This window comes from Schistocerca piceifrons, chromosome 6, assembly GCF_021461385.2.
Source record: "Schistocerca piceifrons isolate TAMUIC-IGC-003096 chromosome 6, iqSchPice1.1, whole genome shotgun sequence".
NCBI classification, from domain to species: domain Eukaryota; kingdom Metazoa; phylum Arthropoda; class Insecta; order Orthoptera; family Acrididae; genus Schistocerca; species Schistocerca piceifrons.
In genome coordinates this window covers 89,169,473-89,187,258 of record NC_060143.1, presented here as the reverse complement: position 1 = coordinate 89,187,258, position 17,786 = coordinate 89,169,473, and the positions used below count along the sequence as shown (strand labels likewise).

The following is a 17,786-nucleotide window of genomic DNA, read 5'->3' as shown; positions in this document are numbered from 1 at the left end:
CAAGTTGCCTGTGAGCTTCTGCCTCTGTGCATAGTGTGAGTTAAGATCATCATCTAAGAAGTGGCACTGTGACTTTTTATTTCTCACTACAAGCGGCATTTGTGTTGCAATCTGGTGTACAACATTTTGCTGTGGTAGTCTTCCAGATGCTTTCAAGGTATGATCTAAAATGTTCCATTCTGCTACTTCTTTTTCCAATGTTTGAACACACCATAAAAAGTGCTAAAGGTAACTGATGCTTACCTCTTCCTCTTTTCTCAGAGTTCCATAACACCCTTGTCCAACAACTTATGAGCTAGTTTCAATAACCATATTATGATTTACACACGAACAAGCTCTTTAGGTGTAATGAGATGGAATAGTCAGGTCAGTAGCTTCAGTTCGCCTTGTAGCATCATGTCAACCATAGGCAAAAAAGGTCAAGGGAACATTTGTAGTACTCTTGGGCAATCTAGGTGGATAAAAATATGTAAAGCAAACAATATGGCTGCTGGTGTTGTTCTAGGTATATAGTGAGAATTAAAAGCAATGAGTACAGCTACATGTCTACAATTCCTAAAGTGCAGTTGTTGTTGATAAGAATTAAGCAACAAAATATCAAAGTTCCACAAACAAAAATATTGTCATAACAGATAGGCAAATTTTCAAAACAGCCAATTTGACTGATTCTGCAGTTCCTTGTTAATGTTATCTGTTTCTGACAATAAAAATTAGTTTCATCTGAGCTGTATACTGTAACACTAGACAAAGAAATAAGTTTAATGTTGACTTTATCTTCTGTTGAGGGTTCATAGGTGTGGTATGTACTGGGATGTAAATGTATTTGACACCTCTCATCAACACAATATAAAATTTAGGAATGCCAACCAATTAAAAAGAAAATTAAAAAACATTTTTCATTTCCTATTATTTCTACAAATTCTCTGAATATGCAGATTCAAGGTGTGAAAAGTTCTGTTAGCTGCATGGTTAGCAACATTGTTGATCATATAACTTACGGGAATGCAGCCAGGTCACTTCATTGACAACCGCCAATATTTTGACAGCAGCACATCCTGCCATTTTCAAGGCATAACTGCAGCAGGTCAGCACAGTGCAAGGGAATTTGAAATCAAGATGACATAAGCGAAGGTTGATGGTAAATTGGTAAAAGCTGTTTATAGGAAGCCTGATCAGACTTAATTGCATCTGCAGGCTAATAGTTGTCACCATCTGGCCTATTGTGAAAGGGAACTTTGTGTCCTGGTTCACAGGGTCAATGTCATCTTGAACCCTGAGAGTTTGTCAGTCAAGTTCACCCACCTCCTCTGGTCCCTTCAATCCCCACACACCAAACAGCCAACCAACCAACCAATCTCCAACTCACCTTCTGTTGGAATGGTTATAGTGAAAGGCAAATTAGCTGTGCATTGCACTATTGACTAGCTATGCACCACTTAAGTGGTGATACTATCATTATGGCACCAAAGTCTACAGCCTTTTTGCCTTACGGAGAGAATATTTCAAAGAGGATTGATCGTATTTTGTGGATATGTGATATGAAGCGTGTTTTTCAACCACCAACCTTTTAGGTTCCATAAAGGATGATTTCGGTTTGCAAAGCCCGATGCAGCTGAGGGACTGTGAAGGAGCAGTGTACTGAGCATAAGTATCACACAGGCTTACAACAGCCAAACTAATCCGCCATTGCAGAGCACTGCCTTGGCACTGGTCATCCTTTGGAATATAGCAACACAGAGGTTATGGCATGCACTTCCAGCTACTGGGATGGTGTTATTAAGGAAGCTCTTGAATTCAAGTTAGCAAGTAACCTTATAAATAGAGATGGCAGTTTTTGTTTAAAATCTGCATGGAATCCTGCTTTCCCCTTTGTCAAAAAACAGAGGATCAGAGTTAATGCTCTTTTGCCCACTTTTAGTTTACTTTCACTATCGATAACCCTTGACATCGGTCTTCTTTAGTTGATGATGGTGCTTGTGTTTTATCTTTTTGGAATTTCTCTGAAAACCGAGGTTTTAAATTCCCTTACACTGGACTGAATTGCTGTGCCTTGAAAATGGCAGGGTGTGCTCCAGTCAAAATATCAGCAGTTGTCGACACAACCTGGCTGCAGTCCCATGAGTTATTTTAACATTGTATAGGCCAAGAGGGAATCAGGTCTCGGAGTAATGGTGTTCATTGTAAAGGTGTGTGTTACGTATGAACTTATGCTAAGAAAGTTTTGGGAAAGAGAAGATAAGAGGAGATATCTTGAAGTTAAAATCATTCCTCACAGAAAGTCTACAGACCTGTCTTGAACCATCCATCCTCTGTGAATTCTTTTGCTGTGGCTTGTGGTCTGTTCCAGTATCTGGAAAAAACATTGTCCCCTTTCACCTGCACTTCACCACTATCACTTAGCCGTACAGTGACACCAGGAAGTGGGTGTCCAACAGATCCTGAAACACATATTTGAAAACATAGATAGTTTACTAACATATGAACTAACAAGATTAATAAATTTAAAACAAAGCAGCTGTGGTAGTTTCATAAAAATTACTGTGGAGTGCATATACATAAAAGCTGCAACATGGTCTAACAGGTCAACTCTCACTACGTGATTAATTAGGAGTGGAAATTACCATTCAAATCTCCAAGACAATGTAATTCACAAGAGATGTTGAAGTTGTTAAGAAACTGGTTACATGAACACAAAACTTAACAATCAGATACACTATTATCTTGCAGTAGAACATGTTCTTTTCCTAATATTACTTGAACAGTGAGTGCCTTGAGTGGCACAGGTAGCAGTGAAGTTTTTAACGAAACTTGTTACAGAAAATAAATCTCACTGCATTGATTAGCAATGCAAACTCTGAAAAACTTGGGTTTTATATTCACTGTCTAACTTTTATTTCACATGAGATTAAATTTACACCTATACTCTGTGATTTCTTGGGCCAGTACTTGGGTCATAGCAGACGAGGGGTCTGCCAGGACTTATCTGTGGTGAGAGAAACCTCGCCTGCATCTGATCTGCCAACCAGATTGAGAGCAAAAACAGTAACAGACTGAAGAATGCTTTCTAGCCGGGAGATTTGTAAGAGTGAAAGTGAGAAGGCTAAAAATGTAGTGGATATTAGCTGGACTGACAACAATAAAATAAGGAGAGAGAGAGAGAGAGAGAGAGAGAGAGAGAGATAATCAGATCAGCATGTGGGTGGGACCAGAAAAGTGGTTCCTGGGACTCTGCATGCAACAGGGGCGACCCTCCCACAGCTGTCCCACCTCCAATCCATTATAGTCCACGAATAGAGAAGGGAACAGCTCTCACTGTTCGTCAGAGTGCTACCCCTAAAACAGAAAATAGGGCTAGCCACACATAAAAATAGTTGGTACATAGTAACAGAGGGACGACCAAGGCGCCTGGCAAAGACGTGATGGATGAGGGTCCCCCAGACCCAGCATGCAGTGAGACACACTATAACAAGACACTTATTACCACCTTAACAACAACTCAAATTTACTTTTTGTTTTTAACATGCTGAATCAGCAAGTTACTATGTCACAAGCCAGATGCTGTGTGTGAACGTCAGAATTAAGGAAGCTCACACAATCTATGAACAGTCACATTAACTAATTCAGCTGGGAAGCACACAAGGCATGAGCTCTTGTGAACTGGTGTCAATCATAGATGATTGCTGTAGTTTATTAAATCCCGATCTCATTTCTACGTGTAAATGGTGAATTTAATGTCATTTCACACTGACCGTTGTGCTTAAAACCATATTTATTAGCTGTGAGATTATTTAGTATTTAGTAGTATGTATAGTGGAATCAAATGTTATTGTAAAGATTACTACATGTATTTTAGACAGGGAGCAGTGCTGATAGTTGGGTAGGGAGACCAAATATGTATAACAGTTAGGGGAATCCCCAAAGATACGAAGCATGTTGATGGCTTGCCTTAATTCTTTTTTAGTTTGTGGCAAACATTCATGGAGATAATTCGTGGAGGCAGCCTCTGATACACTGTCAAGTGAAAATGCTTCTTTGGTACTGCCTAAAATGCTGCAGAATTAAGCCATCACTATGTATAACAATGGCTAAGTTGCCCTACAATGCTGAAACGGACACTACAGGTTGGCTTGTTATGGGTAACAGTTGACAGCACAAAACAAGCAAGGACTCGTCTGGAATCACAACTACTGGACGGTACTACATGTTGAAGTTACAGCAGTGGCTGGGAGGTTGTAGAGTCGTGAGACTACAAGATAACTAGATAATCTGACTTGAGGATTTTTAGAACAAGTGTAGTGTTGAACGGTGAAAGTTATCAACAGATGTTACTATTTATAGTTAGGTAGTTTTGAGTTGGAAAGCATGCATGTGTGATACTAATCAATAATCATTTACGTAAAAAGTGCAACTGCCATGACATATTCTTAAACCAGTGAATCAATTCTGCTCCTATGTCTATTCCTTATCCTAAAATCAGTTTACATTTCACAGTTCTACATGCTAATCTAGTTATAAAGTGACAAGCAATATTAGTCAGGTAACTACCTTTGATCAAATACATCTGAAACCAACTTCCTGTTAATGCATGTATGATGTGCAACTGAATAATATAACAGTTCCTACTATTACACGTAACTGTTCCCATTAATAAACACTCAGAGTATGCATTGTGATGAAGCTAATTGCAATCAAGGTATTATTATCAGTTCCAAGTGTCCATATCAAATCATTCATGGCTCAAAACGTACATTTCAGTGACTCGTTTTTATTCACCATCGGTTTACTGCAATAGTTATCTGGATGTTATTCCTCCACATCCCCAGATATCTCTTGTTGGTGTGAGGGTTATGATGCAAGTAGTGACACAGGATGGTGGATTCCTTCTGGAAGGAACAGGAGGAGGCACACGTTACAGCAGTAATTGCTTGATAGTGTGGAGTTCATTAGGAGGGGCAGCAGTCCACCTGTTACCGTTATTCAAACAGAAAAAATTTTGTATAGTGGAAGACAAACCCTTTAAGAGAGATTTCACATAGTTGGACAAGATTGAAATGTGGTGTCATAGGCCTATTAGGTATCAAATAATCCTGCTAAGTGTTGCCTGCACAAAAAATCCTATATACTATTATATGAATGAGAATCAAGTAATGTAGTGTATAGTGATAACTTATGAAATCACAATAAATGTTACAGACAAGTTTTCTTTATTTTGGTCTTCATAATTACATGTTATTTATTGATTATTTGTTCTACTGCAATAATTACTTTGGTCTGTTCAATCTTTCCTATTTTGAGGAAGGGGATCAGTATTGCTTGTCTCGAGGAATCAGAATATTTTCCCTCAGATCACAGTTAGATTGTGCAACATATTGTGGTGTACTTTCTGCCTCTAATTTTGTACTGCTGAGAGGCACATATAAAGTACTCACAATAACCCAAAAAGTTTTGAGACTGGATTAATATAAAACAACTGAGCGCCCCCCCCCCTCCCCCCAACAATACGATCGTATGGTACTGCTGGCTGTGGGAGTCTCTGCCGGGGGAAGTTTGGCCGCCAAGTTACAAGTCTTTTCAGTTGACGCCACATTGGGTGAGCTAATGATGATGAAATGATGAGGAAGAGAGTACAACAGCCAGTCCCTGGGCGGAGAAAATCTCTGACTTGGCCAGGCCCACTGCATGGCACTCAGAGACACTGACCACTCAGTTAATGGGGCGGACTTCCTCCCCATTTGAGTACAATGTACAGAACTTTCACACAACCACGTGAAACTGTCAGAAAGTCCTCCTTTGGGATATTGTTCCACTCGACTGTCATGCTTGATGCCACTGAAGCACTGGCCCTGGACACTAATTTCTGCACTTTGTTATTGTTCAGACTGGTAACACCAAGTCTCATCATCCGTGACGAATTTTTCCAGACCGGAATTGTCCACATTTTGCATTTCAGTCAAGTCAAAGACAATATCCACATACCATTGTTTTTGTTCAAGAGACAAGGTGCGCACAACAAACTTTGCATGTACCTTCCTTCTCTTCAAAACATTCTCCAGAATGTTTGGAACATATTTTTGAGATGTTGAATTGTGATTTGTGCTACAACTATCTGACACACCACAGCCACATGTCCAATACTAACACACACCCCCCCTCCCCCTGACAACTGCCTAGTTGAATGAACATCTGTAGTTTACAACTGTTAGTTCAAGCAGCTACCATAGTTACTGTGCTGATGTTGCTTATATGCAAGGAATAAAATCAGTTTTGGAACTTTCTGGACAGATGGTATATACTTTAACGCCCCCATCCAAAGGGAAAAGATATACTCTAAGTGTTACTGGTACTGAAGTCCAAGTGCAACCCCTCTGCCAATTCCTGCCTGTATTGGGATTTGGGAATCAGATTACCAGTTATGTTACTGTCTTTAAGCATCTCACTATTAAATAATTTCATGCATACTCTGCATTTTTAATGTACATTAAAATTACTACCAGTTGTGTTCAATGAACATCATGACTTGACAATTGCTAGGGACAATTTCACTGTTCCACTGTGATGGGTCCCTCACATCCCGAGGTCCGAGTAACCTGATCCACCCTTCTCACTGTCCCCAGTCCATCACTCTTTCCTCCGTGAAGACGGAACTAATACTTCTGAAAGCTACACAATTTTTGTAAATTTTTTTAAGTTTTTATTAGTAGCACTGCAATTTCCCCTCTTGAAGGTAAGACCCTCTTCAAGGTAAGTAATGGCTTTTTAATATTATGGTTTTCTCAAGTGAATTTTACTTTTTATATAAATGGAATAAAAAGTTAAGATACAACTGTGAAAAAACTATGCCCTTCTATCTACCAGCAGGAAAGCATTTGTATGGCTTCTAACTGAAAGGTCAATGTAAGATCAAAATATGAGTAATGTTACCTCTGCTTCATCCTTCCATTCGTGCCATTAATTTACACACATATTATAGAGTTATCTCCAAAACTTCTTACAAAATATACAGGACTTAATCCATACATCATATTTTAAGTTGTCAGGTTTCTAACGTCTTTTGATACTATTCCCTATGTCAGAGTTAGAAATGCAGTTTCACGTGTGCTTACATCAACAACACACAGAAAGAGAAGAAATGTCACCAGAACTACTCTACAGGCAACATAAGATAAATATTTCTATACACACAAACCAGGCTTTCTTTCTCCATGAAGGGGGTTTGATAGGATCATGCCTGTCTCACTCATTCCATATCGTTCCAGAAGACGATGGCCAGTTATTTCTTCCCAACGTTCCATTATAGGTGCTGGCAATGGTGCTGAACCACTCACCATTAACCTAAGAAAGAATATCACTCTCACTGTATGATGGTTTCATTATAACAATATTTACAATGCAAGAACAGGAAGGTGAGAGAAATAATTCTTTATTATATGTAACAATTAACTACACTCAACTGAAGTCTAGTTGTACAGCTGTAGCACAAATATCAACAAAACAGCTGCAGCACAAATGACTTTATGACACAAAGTTTTAGTAACATAATGCAAGTAAGGTACGGAATCATATCATTTGCAAGAATACCGTGATACAAAAGCAAGTGAGCGTGCAAGTACATAATCAAATACTGGGTTTGTAGAGGCCTACAAGCTGATTCTGTTACTCTGCCAATGCTTTAAAAAGAATGAGGACCATTCTTCTGTGTTTAACAAGCAAATGTCACAGCAGTGATAATTGTGCTACCTGTGAGTGAACAATGTTAGTGCTGAATGTAACTTTTTATTGCTTAGTAAAATAATAATTTTGGCAGTGAGTACGGCAGTCACCACAAAACCCTAAAACTGTTCTCTACTCACAGCATATAATGACATGGTATAGTACAACCATGCATCACTAAACTACCAAACAATGTATCAGCAAGGGAATGGCACTTGTTCTTACAGTGTTAGACAACAATAAACACAAGTAGTACTACACTGGCAGTATAAGCCAAATGTGACTGTGAAAATGTTATTCTGAAACATCCATGGAAAATTTTGGAAATTTGTGGTAAGTTCATATGAGACCAACCAAACTGCTGAGGTCATCGGTCCCTATGCTTACGCACTACTAAATCTAACTTAGACTAAGGACAACATACAGACCCATGCCCATGGGAGGACTCGAACCTCCGACGGGGAGGGGGGTAGCGGCTACCCCACGCAGCAACAATCATGGAGCAATGCTCATTTTTTTAAATGTTTTATCACTGTACTGAGCTACTAAATATAGCTTGCACTTTCACACTAGTTCCCATACCAAAGTCGACCTATCATGCTTTAAAAGAGCACGCACTGTTTTCTGAATTTTCTGTTCTTTGAAACAAGCTTATTTTTGTCAAGGATTGTTATGTTCCAGTTTAGAATATGCCCCAAGAAACTTGGCAAGTCAGGAAAACTTACCATGTGCATCTGAAACACATTACTCTGTCCACGTAATAGGCCAACTTGTTCCTCGGAAACATGAACTTCTGTATGTAATTAAGACCTCATGATGTACCACTGTTATGATAAAAAGCTTTATACTTCCTGAGAGACCTATGAACTTTCTCACAACTGCAGCACTGCATAATTTTCAGCCATCAAGAGATTAAGCATGGACACAATGAAATTTCTTCAGAGTTTGGAAAAAAACAAAATTTAATATATTGCAGCAAATATATTGAAATGCAATTTGTTGAATTTTGAGAGTTAACTGTAATGTTGCAAGTATTGGGAGTACCCTAATTGGAAGATCTATAATTCACATCGTAAGTTTCAGTAACCTAAAGCAAGCAATGAAGCTAATTTATTATGAAATATTAATCCATAAATAATACTTTTTGCTGAAATTTAATACACAGAAAAATAATTACCTTATCTTTTGGGAGCAAACAGAATGAATGTACTCTTTCATGCGTTCATTATTGCCAAATGCATGGTCATACTCCTGAATTAGCTTGACATACATAGTTGGCACACCCATGAAAATGTTGACTCTTTCTGCAGCCACTGTATTTAATGCCAGAAGCTTCGCCCATACAGTTGGAGCATCAAATTTTGGTAGCATAACAACTCTGAAATTAATATGCAAATACCTGTCACCAGTTTTTATATATATTATGTTTCTTAAAAATATTAAAAGCAAAAGGGTGGAAAGAGGAAGGAGACAGGATGAGAAATGAAGATGGGGAAAAAATTACAGTGATGCCAATAGCAACACTGACAATATTGATAACATATTTGTGTATGATTTCAGCAAAATCTGGATAAATAAGTAACTATGCTTCAACTTTTTTCTTCGAACTAAGTTATAGATTTGCATTGAGATTGTCTGAGGTTAAGATACCTGGCACCAACGAGGAGTGGGCAAAGCAGGGCATTGACAACACCATGAATGTGATGTAAAGGTAGTGTATGCAGAATGCTGTCTTTAGATGACCACTCCCATGCCTTTATTAGTGACTGTGCCTGTGCATCCAGGTTGCGGTAAGTCAACACAACTCCTGAAAACAGAATGAAAAATCCAACTTTAATCACAAACAATGAAATAATGATAGATGATGATGATCTTATGTGACACAAAAGAAAGATTCTTCTGGTTTCTTCCAGTTGTATGCACACCATAGCTTGATGTAAAGCATCTGAACTCATGGTTTTTAGTCACTCACACTCTGCAGTTATAAATGCAAGAGTGGAAAGTGTGGAGGCAAGACTGACAGTAAAATTTCTCACACATGTTAAAAAAACATTTTATGCAATTCTGTTATAGCAGCTCGTCATGTATGTGTAGTATGAATATACTGCCTATCTTGTGAAATTACATATAATTCTGGTTTGGTAAAACATATTTGTTTTTAAAGATAAAGTTTCAGTTTGTCATAAATTAAAAGGCATACCATGTAAAATTGCACAAGCACGGAAATCTTAACAGAATGGTTGAAACAGACGCAAGAGTTGGACAAAATAAACACAATGAACTTAATTCTGTGACTGCTTTTTGAGCTTTCTCTAAGACAAAGATTTTAACAATGTACGGAAAGCCCTGGAAAGTTCTGATTGAGACTTATGAATTATTTAGGAATAAGGAGACGACTCACCAATAGGCAGAAGCATCGCGTTGTCGACTGATGCACAAACAAAAGGTACAGAGCTTTGATAGCTTTTGGAATGCAATTCCTTTTTTAAGTTTGTAGGCAAAACACCACACACACACACACACACACACACACACACACACACACACACACCTGTTTCCCTACATTGTGCTCAGTCGACTGCCACCTCACTCCTGCCCCACAGTGAGAGTACTGGGGTGAGGAGTGAGAGTGGGGCAGGATGAGGTGAGGTGAGGTGAGGGATGGAGAGGCAGGAGGGAGGGAGGGGGTTAGGGGAGGGGGAGCATCTAGCACTTCGTACAAGAGTGAGGTGCCGTCTGTGGGCTAGCTAGTATCGCGTAACTTGCTTTTTTGATAAGAGAAAAAAAATGTTCCATTAATTTGGAATGAAAATGTTTGATTAAAGAAAATCTCTTTTACGTTCATTAAACCCACAGCTAAATTTTCTCAGGGCGCTATGGCCAGAAATATCATGCATACTCCAATGAGAAGACACCAGTCTTACCCACAATGGATAAAAAAATTATCTTTCACTACTTACGCGATAAGCAAATTTAATATAACATTCAAACAATTATTTTTCTCTGTGAGGCTCGAGGCTCCAGTATAGATGCCTAATTGCAATGGCAGTGTAGGCAATAAAAATAATTCCTTTCAATATAACTGTACCTCTGGCCTAAAATTAAATGGAAATTATGAGACGCCGTTTTACATTTACTGGGATTAAATCCTTTCAATACTTTCAGAATTAAATAGCTATGAAGAAATTTTTACAAATTTTAGCAGCAATGGCATCGCTTCAACAATGCAATTACAAATGGCCAGTGTAACATTTAACTGTTACATAATTAATTAAATAAAGGGGACAGAAAAGGTACTTTCTTGCTACTAACAAAAACACATACTGCATTAAATACTGACATATATATTTAGCAGAAATTCTAAATACACTACATACAGTAGAAATAATTCTTTACAGATCATAATCTAAATGTGACATCAGAACCAACCAGGCACAGAAGACAAAGAAGAAATCTTTTCTTATATACTACAATACAGAGATAATAGTAATTAAAATTCTCTGAGCATGTTTAGCAGCTCCATTGAAGTCACATATCGATAAAGTGATTTACATTACTTTTTTCAAGAAGCGATGCTATACTAGGCCTGCAGGTAGAGGGGGCAGGTGGCAGATGGCTGGGCAAGCAATTTCATAGACTAGGAAATGACATAACAACACACGACTTGCTGATGTGGGGACACAGATTCAACGGGGATACAGGTACCTTAGGTTTAGACCAGAAAGGTTGCGGGAGAGAAGGATGTGCTGTAAGATAGCTCCCATCTGTGTAGCTCAGAAAAGCTGGTGGCGGTGGGGAGGATCCAGATGACATGGGTTGTGATGCAACCATTGAAATCTTGCATGTTGTGCTCTGCTGCATGTTGTGCCACAGGGTGATCCACCTTGTTTTTGGCAAACTGTTTGGTGATGGCCATTCATTCTAGTTGACAGCTGGCTGGTTGTCATACCAGTGTAAAATGATGTGCAGTGATTGCAGCAGACCTAGTATATAACATGGCTGCCTCTGATGGGGTATGATAAGCCTGTGATGGGACTGGAGTAGGTGGTGCTGGGTGGATGGATTGGACAGGTCTTGCATATGGGTCTTCCAAAGACTCCAGCTCTCAGCTGACATACATCTACAGAGCAGCATGTTAAGTGTTTATCTTTTTCTGTGTTTTCCACGTAATATATTTATTAAATTTTGTATATATGTGTTTCTTTGTTTAAGAGCTTTAATCTTGTGTTTTTGTAAGTGTAAATTCACTCATTCTGTAGTGTAATAGTTGCTCACTGAACAGCCAGCTACGTAGCTCATTAACACATGACACATCAGGAGGTTAGCAAGTTGCATATCTAAGATTGTCTGCTTTTATAGTTCAATTCTTCAGTTGGTCTTGTTAGGACGGCTATGATGTGTGCATACCGTGTGCGCATGCAGGAGGAGCTTGCCACAGTTGGCGAACAGCTGGATGTGTTTTTGGCTACAGTCAGTCACCTTCAGCCTGCTGCCTCGGAGTGTAACAGTGGACGAGACTGGCACATCGCATGGGACACCTCATGTGTCACTGGTTTGCCTACAGGCTCTGCCTTTGAGGCACCTTCTAGTGCACCTAATGCGGTGGATCTGCCCTCACAGCAGGGTGGGTGCTGGGCGGTAACGCACTCGCGTTGCTCAAGGTGGAGGGCCAATGTGGAGTGGTCACCTGGCCTCGCCCATTCACCCTAAGAGTAGATAGGTGGCCACTCCTTCAGCAAGGTTCGAGCAGGCACAAGAGGGGAGGGGTTTACTAGTTATTGAGAGCTCCAATGTTAGGCGTGTTATGGATCCCCTTAGGCAGATAGCGTTCAAGGCTGGAAAGAAAGTCAACGTGGACTCAGTATGTCTACCTGAGGTCCTCATCTGACATGTGGAGGTGGCCTTGCCTGTGACTATCGAGCATGCGGAGTGCATTCATCTGGATGACGTGTCTCATGTTAGCACCAACGATGCCTGCGGGGCGTGGGTTCTGCGGCAATCCTCAGCTTGTACAGGTGACTGGTGGAGCTGTTGAAGACAGCTGGCCTCAAGTGCGGGGTACAAGTACAGCTCGCAATTTGCAGTACTGTTCCCAGTTGACCAGGATCCTTTGGTTTGGAGCCTAGTGGAGTGTCTCAACCAAAGCCTTCGTCAATTCTGTCCCAGTCTCGGCTGCAGATTTCTAGTCCTATGTTACCATGTGGAGATTTGTAGGACTGCCCTTGATAGGTTAGCGGTGCCCTACACAAAGGAAGCAGCTACTCTGGTAGTAGAGTTCTTGTGGAATGCACATGAGGATTGTTCCAGCTAGGCTGGAGTTTTAGATGCTCTAATGCACCCTCGCCAATTAATACGCAGCAAGGGAAGTCAAACGGCACTCAGAATAAAGACACTTTGACGTTCGCAATTTTATCAGTAAACTGTCGAAGTATTCATAATAAAGTTCCCAAATTAACTGCCCTACAGGAAAGTTCTCATGCTCAAATTATTCTTGGGGCTGAGAGCTGGCTGAAACCTAAAGTGGAAAAGCTCTGAAATATTTAGTGAGTCATGGAACATATATCGGAAAGACAGATTAGAGGCCATAGGAGGAGAAGTGTTCATTGCAGTTGACGAAATATTGCCTCTAATGGGGTCGAAGTTAAGTAAGTGTGACAGTAAAGTCATCTGGTCACTTGTAACAGGTGTAGGTGAAACCAAGTTAATTGCTGGATGTTTTAACCAGCCATCCAATTCTGCTGTGACAGTTCTAGAGTCTTTCAAAGGAAGTCTATGCAGAATAACGCGTAAACACCCAGATCATGCAATACTTGTTGGAGGCGACTTTAACTTGCTGAGTACAGACTGGGATGTCTATGGATTAACTGTGGGGGAAAGGGGGGTACGGACAGACAGTGATGCGAAATACTTCTGAACACGTTTTCTGAAAATTGTCTTGAGCATCTAGCACAGCAGCCCACGTGCCACAGAAACACATTAGACCTTGTAGCTACAAATAGGTCGGATCTTATCGACGATTTCAGTATACAAACAGGGATTAGCAATCATGATGTCATTATAGCAACTATGACGATTGCTGTTGTGGTATTCAGCCCAGAGACTGGTTTGATGCAGCTCTACATGCTGCTCTATTCTCTGCAAGCTTCTTCATCTCCAAGTACCTACTGCAGTTTACATCCTTCTGAATCTGCTTAGTGTATTCATCACTTGGTCTCGCTCTATGATTTTTACCCTCCAATACTAAATTGGTGACCCCTTGATGCCTCAGAACATGTCCTACCAACTGATCCCTTCTTATAGTCACCATGTTTCACTTCAATACATGGCTACACTCCATGCAAATACTTTCAGAAACGACTTCCTGAACTTAAATCTATACTCAATGTTAACAAATTTCTCTTCTTCAGAAATGCTTTCCTTGCCATTGCCAGTCTGCATTTTATATCCTCTCTACTTCGACCATCATCAGTTATTTTGCTCCCCAAATATCAAAGCTCATCTACTACTTTAAGCGTATAATTTCCTAATCTAATTCCCTCAGCATCACCTCATTTAGCTGACTACATTCCATTATCCTCATTTTGCTTTTGCTGATGTCCATCTTATATCCTCCTTTCAAGATACTGTCCATTCCATTCAACTGCTCTTCCAGATCCTTTGCTGTCTCTGACAGAATTACAATGTCATCAGCAAACCTCAAAGTTTTTATTTTTTTTCCATGGATTTTAATTCCTACTCAGAATTTTTCTTTTGTTTCCTATACCGGTTGCTCAATATACAGATTGAATAACATCGGGGATAGGCTACAACCCTGTCTCACTCCCTTCCCAACCACTGCTTCCCTTTCATGCCCCTCGACTCTTATAACTGCCATCTGCTTTTTGTACAAATTGTAAATAGCCTTTCACCCCCTGTATCTTACCCCTGACACCTTCAGAATTTGAAAGAGAGTATTCCAGTCAACACTGACAAAAGCTTTCTCCAAGTCTACAAATTCTAGAAAATTAGATTTGCCTTTCCTTAATCTATCTTCTAAGGTAAGTCGTACTGTCAGTATTGCCTCATGTGTTCCAACATTTCTAAGGAATCCAAACTGATCTTACTTGAGGTCGGCTTCTACTAGTTTTTCCAGTCATCTGTAAAGAATTCGTGTTAGTATTTTGCAGCTGTGACTTATAAAATTGATAGTTCGGTGATTTTTAAACATGTCAACATCTGCTTTATTTGGGATTGGAATTATTATATTCTTCTTGAAGTCTGAGGGTATTTCGCCTGTCTCGTACATCTTTCTCACCAGATGGTAGAGTTTTGTTAGGCTCTCCCAAGGCTGTCAGTAGTTCTAATGGAATGTTGTCTACCCCGGGGCCTTGTTTCGACTCAGGTCTTTCAGTGCTCTGTCAAACTCTTCTGCAGTATCATATCTCCCATTTCATCTTCATCTACATCCTCTTCCATTTCCATAATATTGTTCTCAAGTACATCGCCCTTGTATAGACCCTCTGTATACCCCTTCCACCTTTCTCCTTTACCTTCTTTGCTCAGAACTGGTTTTCCATCTGAGCTCTTGATATTCACACAAGTGGTTCTCTTTTCTCCAAAGGTCTCTTTAATTTTCCTATAGGCGTATCTATCTTACTCTAGTGATATATGCCTCTACATTCTTACATTTGTCCTCTACCCATCCCTGCTTAGCCATATTGCACTTCCTATATATGTCATTTTTGAGACGTTTGTATTCCTTTTTGCCTGTTTCATTTACTGCATTTTTATATTTTCTCCTTTCATCAATTAAATTCAGTATTTCTTATGTTACCCAAGGATTTCTACTAGCCCTCTCCTTTTTACCTACATGATCCTCTGCTGCCTTCACTATTTGATCTATCAAAGCTACCCATTCTTCTTCTACGGTATTTCTTTCCCCCATTTTTGTCAATCATTCCCTAATGCTCTCTCTGAAACTCTACTATGTCTGGTTCTTCCAGTTTATCCATGTCCCATCTCCTTAAATTCCCACCTTTTTGCGGGTTCTTCAGTTTTACCATCTCCTTAAATTCCCAACTTTTTGCAATTTCTTCAGTTTTAATCTACAGTTCATAACCAATAGAGTGTGGTCAGAGTCCAAATCTGTCCCTAGAAATGTCTTACAATATAAATGTGGTACCTAAATCTCTGTCTTACCATCATATAATCTACCTGAAACCTTCCAGTGTCTCCAGGCCTCTTCCACATATACCGCCTTCTTTCATGGTTCTTGAACCAATTGTTAGCTATGATTAAGTTATGCTCTGTGCAAAATTCTACCAGGTGGCTTCCTCTTTCATCCCTTACCCCCATTTCATATTCACCTACCACTTTTCATTCTCTTCCTTTTCCTACTATCGAATTCCAGTCCCCCATGACTATTAAATTTTCATCTCCCTTCACTATCTGAATAATCTCTTTTATCCCATCATACACTTCATCAATCTCTTCATCATCTGTGGGGCTAGTTGGCATATAAACTTGCACTACTATAGTAGGTGTGGGCTTCGTGTCTATCTTGGCTACAATTATGCATTCACTATGCTGTTCGTAGTAGCTTACCCGCATTCCTATTTTTTAAACTCATTATTAAACCTACTACTGCATTACCCCTATTTGATTTTGTATTTATAACCCAGTATTCACCTGGCCAGAAGTCTTGTTCCTCCTGCCACCAAACTTCACTAATTCCCACTATATCTAGCTTTAACCTATCCTTTTCCCTTTTTAAATTTTCTAACCTACCTGCCCGATTAAGGGATTTGACATTCCACACTCCGATCCGTAGAACGTCAGTTTTCTTTCTCCTGATAACGACATTCTCCTGAGTAGTCCCTGCCTGGAGATCCGAATGGGAGACTATTTTACCTCCAGAATATTTTACCAAAGAGGACGCCATCATTATTTAACCATACAGTAAAGCTGCATGCCCTCAGGAAAAATTATGGCTGTAGTTTCCCCTTGCTTTCAACCGTTCATAGTACCAGCACAGCAAGGCCATTTTGGTTAATTTTACAAGGCCAGATCAGTCAATCATCCAGACTGTTGCCCTTGCAACTACTGATAAGGCTGCTGCCCCTCTTCAGGAATCACGTGTTTATCTAGCCTCTCAACAGATACCCATCTGTTGTGGTTGCACCTACGATACAATTACCTGTAATGCTGAGGCACGCAAGCCTCCTCTCCAACTGCAAGGTCCACGGTTCATGGGGGAGGGGTGATGTTAATGAATCAGTCAAGAAGGCTAGGAGAGCGTTTCTGCTAGAGAGAGTTGATAAGCAGTTATTAGCATCTCACTCAGACAGTGAACACACATCACTTAGCTCCAGCAAGATGGTAAATCGTGGTCTGGGCAGTAACAAAATTCGGTGGATGCTGAAGAAGCAGAGGCTATTGCACTCTCGTTTCAAATGGGAAAATAAAAATGATTACAAGCGAAAGTTAGATAGAAACTTGTGCTTCTGTGAAAAAATCTATGCATGAAGCTTACAACAACTACTAGTGTCACACCTTAGCAAAAGAACTGGCAGAGAGAACGAGAAAATTGTGGTCATATGTGAAATCATTTAGCGCGTCTAAGGCTTCCATTCAGTCCCTTGTTGGCCAGTCTGGTGTGAAAGTTGAAGACAGCAAAATGAAAGCTGGAGTTTTGAATTTCATGTTCAAGAAACCGTTCACACAGGAGAATTGTACAAACATACCATCATTTGACTGTTGGACAGACTCCCGTATGGACGACATAGTAATAAGCATACCTGCTGTAGAGAAACAACTGAAATATTTGAAAGCAAATAAGTCACCAGGTCCGGATGGAATCCCAGTTCAATTTTACAAAGAGTACTCTATGGCTTTAGCCCCTTACCTAGCTTGCATTTATCACGAATCTTTCGCCCAACACAAAATCCCAAGTACCAGGAAAAAAAGTGGGGGTGACTCCCATGTATAAGAAAGGTAAAAGAATGAACCCGCAAAATTACAGACCAATATCCCTAACTTCAGTTTGCTTCAGAGTCCTTGAGTTTGAATATAATAAACTTCGATGAGACTGAGAAGCT

The 17,786-nt window shown here is 39.9% G+C and overlaps 1 protein-coding gene across 2 annotated transcripts in view; it reads right to left on the bottom strand.

Annotated features, from left to right (window-relative positions):
• LOC124802992 (malonate--CoA ligase ACSF3, mitochondrial) overlaps positions 1-17,786 on the bottom strand; it is an 86,675-nt gene that overhangs the window by 28,926 nt on the left and 39,963 nt on the right. For both annotated transcript variants that reach the window (XM_047264092.1, XM_047264091.1), the window contains exons 5-8: positions 9,361-9,517; positions 8,888-9,088; positions 7,187-7,332; positions 2,289-2,438 (exon numbers count right to left, since the gene is read on the bottom strand). In XM_047264092.1, the coding sequence (XP_047120048.1) occupies positions 2,289-2,438; positions 7,187-7,332; positions 8,888-9,088; positions 9,361-9,517 (654 nt within the window). The remainder of the gene's footprint in view (positions 1-2,288; positions 2,439-7,186; positions 7,333-8,887; positions 9,089-9,360; positions 9,518-17,786) is intronic.